We start from the raw sequence: 10123 nt of genomic DNA, 5'->3' as shown, positions 1-10123 counted from the left end.
ACATTGGTCTGACTTAACACGTGCTTACAATGATCTGACTTAACACATGCTTACATTGGTCTGACTTAACACATGCTTACATTGGTCTGACTTAACATATGCTTACATTGGTCTGACTTAACACGTGCTTACAATGATCTGACTTAACACATGCTTACATTGGTCTGACTTAACACATGCTTAAATTGGCTGACTTAACTCATGCTTACATTGGTCTGTCTTAACACATGCTGACATTGGTTTTACCTAACACATGCTTACATTTGCTGACTTAACTCATGTTTACATTGGTCTGACCTAACACCTGCTTACATTGGTCTGACGTAACACATGCTTACATTAGTCTGACTTAAGACATGCTTACATTGGTCTCACTTAACACATGCTTACGTTGGTCTAACTTAACACAAGCTTACATTGGACTGACTTAACACATGCTTACATTGGTCTGACTTAACACATGCTTACATTGGCTGACTTAACTCATGTTTACATTGGTCTGACCTAACACATGCTTACATTGGTCTGACTTAAGACATGCTTACATTGGTGCATTGATATTTTACTAGAACATACATGAGCCAACACATCGTGGAAGCAAGAAATTGGAAAATGATTACATTAAGATAATCGTCACTTTTTTTCTCCCAGTAAGGCGTGAGTGTTAGTGTCTTTTAAAAAAAATACATAACGTTAACAGTGCTTAAAATATGTGATTATTTTGTTTGTATCCGGAAACAAACTCCCCACCCCTATGTAATATTATATATTATTTCTTATTATCTCTATAAAGATCTATATAAACAGTCAATGTTTTTCAGTAGTCCGTTTCAGAGTCGACCCCGTTGAAGGCCCCTGTCACTACCTGTCACATACAGGTAGGCTTGTCATACTGCGCGACGACTCGACATCAGCAGTTCAGCGCCATTGATTTTTTGGAAAAGGACAAAATCAATGACACGGTCATGTTTGTGCGGTCTTTTATTCTCCAAGTTAGTTGGCATCGATCGGTGGAGTTGTGCTGTATTGTAATCCCATATAGTCGCCTACAGAGGCTGTGTCAAGTGTTGGACGCCCTGTCAGCCGGTCTACTTAACCCTTGTTGTAATTAGATATACAAGGCATACCTCCACATTGTGTAAATGTAAATTCACATGTTATCTTTGAAGGTAAAATCAATTCAATTTTTAGATTAATTTCGATCTATTGATGTTGTATTTATAAAGAAGGAATTGTATGAAATATTTGATCTTATGATGCGATATTCATGACTTAAATATATTTTTTATGTTACTATCGTGCATAGTTCCTTGTTATTTTTACAATTTTGCAGGAAACTTTATGATAATTATTGTTCATGATGTTTCTATTGTTGTCAGTTTGACGGATTATATACCAAATTATGATGAATGTGTTTATAGTATCTTCAGATATAACAAATTAATCTACTCTGTCTCAAATATCATATTATTCTATTACTGTAACATATGTCTGCATTACTGCGATTCGGACTATAGCAATATCAATATAGAACCATTGCAACATGAGTAAGTACGATGACAATAAGGCCATGTGTTCCTGGAGGGTAAGCGTCTTCTGCTTCATCGATACCATCGGTCCAAAATATGTCACGTCTTCGCATCAATAACTCAGGTAGTGGCTTATTAGCGTCATCAAAAACATCGGCCTTCATACGGGACAGTTAAGATATCAGGTGCAAAACATCGAATGCATTGTACTTGGTATTCCAAAACTACCAACCAACGGTGCGGGCTTGCTTGTTATTGATGCTATCCTCCCTTACAATGTATTTGATAAATATGAAAACATATTGTAATGCTGTAACACATATACGGTACTTTTAAAACATTATGTAAACAACATGTAAGTAATGACAACCTCCATGGTAAATATATAAGTCAAGGCATTAATAAAAAGCTTGGTAGTTATCTGTACGTACATCATGGCATTTGCTATTGGTATCATATTAAAAAAATACACTTAAGCTATATATTTATATTTGAAAGCGAAACTTATCTGTCATCAAAGTAACAATTATATCTGATATATCTCAGCAGGTGTATCTTTAATAAAACAAGAGGCCCAGAGGGCCTGTATCGCTGACCTGTTTCTTTTGGTACATGAAACTGACACATAGGTAACTTAAGACCAAATTTGGTAACTAGAACATTTTAATCTCTCTGAATGGTTCCGAAGATATTGTTGTTTGAAACTTAAACACACATTGACCTTTGACTTCCGACTTGCATTTAAAGTTGACCTTTGACCTCATTACTGTAATAAAGAAAACAATTCACACAGCTGGTCTACATAACATACCCAAATATCATGACTCTAGTTCAGAAAAAGTTGACGGACGGACGACGGACGACGGAAAACGGAAAACGGACGACGGACGACGGACGCCGCAGAAAGGCATAAGCTTACATGGCCACTCGGGCCAGGTGAGTTAATTATAAAGATCGAAAGGACAATATAAAACTCGTCGTTGTTTGAGCGGTTGATCCAAAACCTGGTCAATATGGTATAAATAGAGGTTACACAAAGTGGTTGTTGAATATGGTATTTATTTCACTCGAGTTAGTTAATTTTCAAAAATTACAACAGACACGAGCTTTACCGAGTGTCTTTCTGTAACTTTTGAAAATTAACTAACGAGAGTGAAATAAATATTATACTCAACAACCACGAGTCGTGTGATCTGTTTCTACCACAATCTCAGTCAGAAACAGTTTGAGTGTGACTTGATTTGAAAAACAAATACATATGTGTGTGTTGAAAAGTCTGGCGTAGTGATATTACCAATATGTAAAAAGTCACTCATTAATATTCAAAAATGACTTCTTTATTTTGACAAATTAAATATTTGTCAAAATAAATGCTTTGCAACAACTTCGTGAAAAAAAATAGTAGATGAATGTTTTTAAGTATTGAAAGTATGCAGTATTGCATTAATTTATATAAATTAACCGCAGACTATATGCGCGTACGCATATCGTACGAAGTCTGCTTCCCACCAAGTGATGAAAACGAGCTAATCGCTGTCAATGTCCAATTCCATAGACCTGGGACGTTTCTTCGTGACGGTTCTATGGTTGGCGTTTATAGTGAAATTTCAGCCAAAGTCAGACCCTCCAAATAACGATAATGGGACGGTGGGAGAAATATTATCCGACACTGTGACAGATCATGTTTTGGTTTCACGACCTGGACACGCGACGGTGTGACGTCGAAAAGATATCGAGCGTCTGTAGTAATTTTGCCTGAAACTAGCTATCAAATCTTTAAGTATCATCTCCTTTTAATATTGTCTTAATAACCCCCTTTTCCCAATTGCATAACCTCACAAAGTCACCAACATTTGCCGCATGTTGACAGCAGACGACGTAAACAAAACATCATGTGGCAAAAAGCGCGTTGAAAAAGTCGTCCCGGTCAAAGTTCATCTTCTCGACCAATCAAACTTCTGGAAGGTCATATACCACGTGTGGTGTATAACTCATATTTTCTAACAGTCTGCATATGTATACAATGATCTGAAAGTGGAATAACACAGCGTATTATGGTAGAAAGTAGAATCTTAAGTGTCATATAGACAGGAATAATAGTCAAAGCAAAACCGTGTATTATGTATCTATAGTACTTCAGGCACTACTATCATTCGGTAGCACAATCTAGTTGACGTACAATACAGGTGTAAATGTATGGTAATATGGACAGGAGTAATCTACACGTATGATACAGTCGATATGCACCATAAATGTGAACATCTGATATGGTGAACATACCAAAAAAAGAGACATGTTTATAGAAAAACTACAATTTAGCACGTCATTAAATGACCTTGGTTGAAAATAGGACGTTAAGCTCTGTACAACCAACTACTACAAAAAAATGTACATTTATCACATGTTAACCTTCGTATTATTTCGATATATTTTTTTACCTCTGAGCTCATGTTTATAGTGTACGACCTTTTTTGGTACCAGTAAATGTTATCATGATGTCAGAACGAAGATCAAACAATAAAACCAAGCAGGTGTAAATTTATATTTCAAGAATGACACAAGACCCAAAATGTCTTGATCAAGTGATAAAAGCACATAGATAAAATGTCGACGAAGACGTAAATTAGAAAATCAGTATGGAAAATTCCAATACTATTTCTACTATTTCAGTAGAGTGATCTATCAAAATTTTGATATTCACATTTTAATTCCATCTCCGCCAATCATCCCCCACAATCATACAAGGTGCTTCCACATGTTTCTTCACCACTTAATTCATCACCATGGCAGAGAAATACTTTTTTGGACATGTACTTTATGCCCAATTATCATCCTACAATGGCGAGATCTACGACCACGTCAATAGTAAATGTTGATATTTTATGTGTTATGTTTTAGAAATTGTGCTCGCCAAAAACACCCACAGCAACACCAGGCCTACCTCCAATATCAAAAATGGTGAGTAATGCTTTGTGTTGCTTTTCTACTGCAGAGAATCTTCATTTTTATCAATTGATATTGAAATGAAAAATAATAAGTATACTTATTTGACTTTAATACTCTTCATAGACTCTGGACATGGTATTACCACCAGTTCCAGTACGTCAAATTCTGGCACCAGCACCGGTAAACGTGGTGAGTGCATACTATTTTCACTTTTTAATTATAAAGTTGTTAGCTACAGATTAAGTACTAAATATCATATTCCTACACTCAAGTGTTCACGTGAGCGTCAAACACTTTTACTAACACATTGTATGTCCGCGCAATCCTATAAACATATATTGTTTTACTGTTTCGGAAAAGGAAGGCCGGTGAATCCTCTGTAAGTATATATTTATATTGACCCTATTTCGATTGTATATGTGTACACAAAACATGAATGAAAAAATACTGATCAAGTGCTTATTCATTTCCAGTTTGACAAGCCACAAATGAAAAAAAGAGAGTGACTTCCCCCTCAAAATCAAGCACCTTGGTAAGTTTAAACACACCATGAATAAGTTTGTATCTACTATTTCTATAGATTTCGAGGTCTCCAGAGGTGAGCGTAGTATTTAAGTTCAGCTATTCGCTAATCGTTTTTCTGCACATATTTTAACAAAATATCAAAAAGCGTTTCAGTTTAGTAACGTTTTTATTTGTTTTGATTTCAGCTGACCTCCGACTATCAGGAGATTGAAGTCAATGAGGACGTCATGAAGGCCCTCCTCGCCTCTTTTGAGGTAATTTGATTTCTTAACTTTAAGATGTATTTGGGAAAAAATAAATGAAAAATCAATATGTAGTAGTAATTCGTATTGTTTTCTAAATTAAAATTTTATTGAAAAAATATGTGGTTAAATTTGTTTCTCTCTCTTTTCAGATATCAAGTCCATATGATGCAAGTCCATATGGTCCAACATATCTTCCCGTTCTATTTCATCGCGCACTACCTCCATCTTTGTCCAGTGATTGTTAAGTAGACGCAGTCTGGTGAATAATGTTTGTGCTGAATGTTAGGTTTATGGTGAGGTGACCGCTGTGATACCTGTACACCACAGTAAAAACAAACGACGTTGTCACAGATTCCAGAGTAGAAAAAAACTGCTGATGCTAGGTCGATGGATTGTTGTCGAACTTGTGGTGGCCAGTGTTGGAATTACTTCACTCGGTCTTCATGGACCAAGAAGTCGGGGTGATGAGGTCGAATATCAGTATATGTCCATTCCATAGTGTTAGAAAACACGCTCAAGACTGATCAGGCGGTGAATGGTATCAAAAATGTCGCATTGACTGTCTTCAGATTTCCACGTAGTCTCACGCCAATCTTTTCAATGAAACTTCTGCTTATAAATGTTGATACAGTCTGATGGTATATGTATGATTTTGTAAACGTTCTTCCAATAAAATAGCGGAATAAATATTTTTCCTCGATTTGCATCAATCAAGAGTGCTGTTTCTGGCTAGGGTGGTCAACCTCGCAGCTGTAGCACTTGGTGGTGGCGACTTCTTGTATCTTCTGTCTTAAATCTTCACAGTAGACGATTTTCCACTAGGTGTCGATGTAGTGTGCAAATTTCTATTCCATTTCGTACACTGATATTGTTGATAAGAAATGATAGGTTTATATACACTTACAGATGTATATGGCGGGAATAATTTCTGTCCGCGAAATATTTCGCGGGGAAAAAATCCGCGAAATGATTCGCGGAAAGATCTAATTTTGTGAGACCTCGTGTATTGCTCTATTCACGTGCTCCTATAATCTTTGTAAGTAATTCCATTGAGAGACATTTAAAACGATTCCCTTTATGGTTGGTTTAAAAATCTTCTGATGTCAATTCTTACTTCGTGTTGATAGCGACAAATACTCACATATGATCCGTATGGTAAAGGGTATTTTTTTAAATAGGTACAGAGGGTCGAATTAAACTGTATGGGTGGTGATGTTTCGATATTTACAGTACAGTTCGCTCTGTGAATGCTACTCGTCTGACATAATCCTATGACACAAGCATTTAAATCGACACCCGTACGTTTTCGGTGCGGTAGCATGGTATACTTATACAACTTCCCGTACTTTTTTTAGATTCGGCGGGAGGTGAGGTGGCGGGAAATGTTTTCCCGCTGTTTTGGGAAGGGTTGGCGGGAAATGTTTTCCCGCAGTGTTTTGTGGGGCCGGTGGGGCCGGTGGGGCCGGTGGTGCAGTTGTCCCATCACTTTCTCTCTACTATCGTTACAGTAGTTCTTTACTCTAAGCAATAACTCTTGATCTGATTTTTTTTCTGCTGAAGACAAAGACGATAAACCTATGGCCTCTTAACTATAGACAATCCGGAATAGTAACAAAACTAAAACAATGTAGACATTCCGGAACAGTTCAAAACAAAACAATGATGGTATTCCAGAAAAGGTAAAAAAAACACTAAAAAAAACCAATATAAACATTCCGGAAAAAAATAAATACAATATTGACATTCAAGAACAGTTAAAAGAAATAATACTACGTAGACATTCCCGAAGTTAAAACATGATACAATATGGACAATCAAAAAGAGTAAAAAATAATACAATATAGACATTCCGGAAAAGTAAAAAAGTATACATGTACAATGTTGACATTCCAGAACAGCTAAAGAATAATACACTAAAGACATTCCGGAACAGTTAAAAGATAATGCCATGTAGACATTCGGGAACAGGTAAAATATATAACAATGTAGACATTCCGGAAAAGTTAAAAAAATAAATAATACAATATAGACATTCAAGAACAGCTTAAAGATAATGCAATGTCGACCTTCCGGAAAAGTTAAAAAATAATACAATGTAGACATTCCGTAAAAGTTAAAAAAATAAATACAATATAGACCTTCCAGAGTAGTTAAAAAATAATATAATATAGGCATTCCAGAACAGGTAAAAAATAATACAATATAGACATTCCGGAACAGTTAGAAATTACATAATTAAGACATTCTGAAACAGATAGAAAATGAAACCCAATGTTGAGATTACGAAAAATTTACAAAATATAATAAAATGTAGGAACTCCCGAACAGTTTTAACATGTAGAAATTATGAACAAATATACATTGTAAAATGTTATACAATGAGGTGTGGTGGGTTTTTTTATTATCTTTTTTGTGTGTAAATTAAACGGCAAAATATCATTGCTCATACTCCACATCGTATACATTCCTCACGACTGAGTGTTTATTGAATAAGATTGTATAAAGTTGCAATTATTATAGAGTATCACTCAAACTCGTGATATGATATCATACATGTAATAGCACAGCACACAAACAAGTAAATAATTGATGAGGATTCAGAAACGCATAGCGTGAATATTGAATTATGTTTTGTGTTAATAGTAAACGAGCCCGTGATAAACTGTTTATAACAGTCGAGCTCCAACACACTAACGCTGAACGTTACAAAGAACGATTGCATGTGCATACAAGTCTGGTTGTATCGATCAAAACATGCACTTCGAATCACATTAGGATTGAATGTTATGGTAAGATCGCATTTCATTATTTATTTATCTGACAGTTCCGGTTTAGATAATTTATTAAGCTTCACATAGCCTGGCATAAGCGCTGGAAGTTTTAAAGTGACAATTAAGAAAAAAATACTAAAAAGAACAAAGTGTCTTTTTGTATTTATGGAGAGAAAGTAAATTTCGTCCAATATAAATAACAGTACAAAGTGTCCTGGTCATTGTACGTGTGCATCGGAACCCTATATCCTATTAGCGTAGTTTCAAGGAAATCACGTCAGTGAAATACTTATCATTGCTATACATCCTTTAATTTCCGTCCTGTCTAAGCTCAATGAAATTCAATGTTTATCAGTAAACAGTCAATATCGGACAGATCTGTATCATATTACGTGGAGCCTTAATTGTATCACATGATCCTACTTAGTGTCACCGTGTGTGTAAGTAAGAGTGTGCTTGTGTCGTGGTAGGGATTGGTAGTTTGCTAAGTATAGGTCCGAATTTCAACGAAACATCTAAAGTGGCAAGTAACCGTAATAAAACAACATGAATAACTAACCAAAACCATATTGTATTAAGCAACAATGCTAACACATTTCTCCGTCTTCGGAAGTCAAACCTTCGACCTCGCGATCAATATCTTAGCGCAAACCAATTGTTTTTAGCGGCCTATGAATTTCCAAATTCCGACAATTTCTTAATTATCTACATACGGGTTCCGAATGATGAGATCTTTATTAACAGAACACTGTCTAATCGTGATAACTAAGCGTTCAACACATGGTATTTATTAACACAAGCAACGTAACACTGTGATATATAAAACCACAAACAACATAACACCGCCTATCAATAAGCTATATCATATGGCAATTCATTATACTACATTCTATATCAGATTATGTGACAAAACGTTATACAACATTATACATCAGATTATGTGACAAAACAGTATACTACATTCTACATCAGATAATGTGACAAAACATTATACTACATTCTACATCAGGTTGTGTGACAAAACGTTATACTCAATTCTACATCAGATTATGTGACAAAACGTTAAACTACATTCTACATCAGATTATGTGACAAAACATCATACTACTTTCTACATCAGGTTATGTGACAAAACTTTACACTACATTCTACATCAGATATGTGACAAAACGTTACACTACATTCTACATCAGATTATGTGACAAAACGTTATACTCCATTCTACATCAGATTATGTGACAAAACTTTACACTACATTCTGCATCAGATTATGTGACAAAACATTATACTACATTCTACATCAGATTATGTGACAAAACGTTATACTCCATTCTACATCAGATTATGTGACAAAATGTTATACTACATTGTACATCAGATTATGTGACAAAACTTTATACTACATTCTACATCAGATTATGTGACAAAATATTATACTCCATTCTACATCAGATTATGTGACAAAACGTTATACTACATTATACATCAGATTATGTGACAAAACTTTATACTACATTCTACATCAGATTATGTGACAAAATATTATACTCCATTCTACATCAGATTATGTGACAAAACATTATACTACATTCTACATCAGATTATGTGACAAAACGTTATACAACATTCTTCATAGGAGTATGTCACAATAAACTGTACTTCATGAAGTAGGATAAGTATATGGCAATAGATTATTGCTGCATCACAATATGGAGGAAGTATCACGTCTGGACTTCCTAAGTAGGTCAAGTAGAGCATCATTTATACAATTAGAGTGTGTATTTGTATCAATTGACAGTCATTATTCAGAGCGAAGTATCACCAGACAGACAGGAGTGTGTTGGTACATATTAACGGTATGGATGATTACGAAATTGATGGAGTAGGTGTCAGTGAAACTTCAACTACGGAGGTTGAAGTTGCTAATGGTAACGAAGCGGTGAGTGTATTTTACACTGATCTGGCCTGATTTATTTGTTAAATGAGTGTAAACATGCATGTTCTTCATTATGTAATATTAATGTTTTATAATGCTTGACACCTTTGTTACATTATTCCAAACATTTCTTTAAAAAAAAACACGAGTGCACGGGGAGGGAGGAGGGGG

At 35.2% G+C, this 10123-nt stretch overlaps 1 protein-coding gene and 1 long non-coding RNA gene across 4 annotated transcripts in view; both read left to right on the top strand.

The window, feature by feature from the left end:
• The first annotated feature begins 4795 nt into the window (after window positions 1–4795).
• LOC110464120 lies at window positions 4796–5920 on the top strand. Its single transcript, XR_002464475.1, has 4 exons — window positions 4796–4854; window positions 4949–5007; window positions 5186–5254; window positions 5395–5920. It is a non-coding gene; the product is annotated as an uncharacterized LOC110464120 (long non-coding RNA).
• Window positions 5921–9808: 3888 nt separating this feature from the next.
• LOC110440943 overlaps window positions 9809–10123 on the top strand; it is a 21717-nt gene continuing 21402 nt past the window's right edge. For all 3 annotated transcript variants that reach the window (XR_002461815.1, XM_021484181.1, XM_021484087.1), the window contains exon 1: window positions 9809–9955. Coding sequence is in view for 2 of the 3 variants with exons in the window: in XM_021484181.1 (XP_021339856.1) it covers window positions 9875–9955 (81 nt within the window). In the remaining variant the exon portion in view is untranslated. The remainder of the gene's footprint in view (window positions 9956–10123) is intronic.

Source organism: Mizuhopecten yessoensis, unplaced genomic scaffold (assembly GCF_002113885.1).
Source record: "Mizuhopecten yessoensis strain PY_sf001 unplaced genomic scaffold, ASM211388v2 scaffold213, whole genome shotgun sequence".
NCBI classification, from domain to species: Eukaryota; Metazoa; Mollusca; class Bivalvia; order Pectinida; family Pectinidae; genus Mizuhopecten; species Mizuhopecten yessoensis.
The sequence above is the reverse complement of the archived record's forward strand: the minus strand, read 5'-3'. Positions and strand labels throughout refer to the sequence as shown.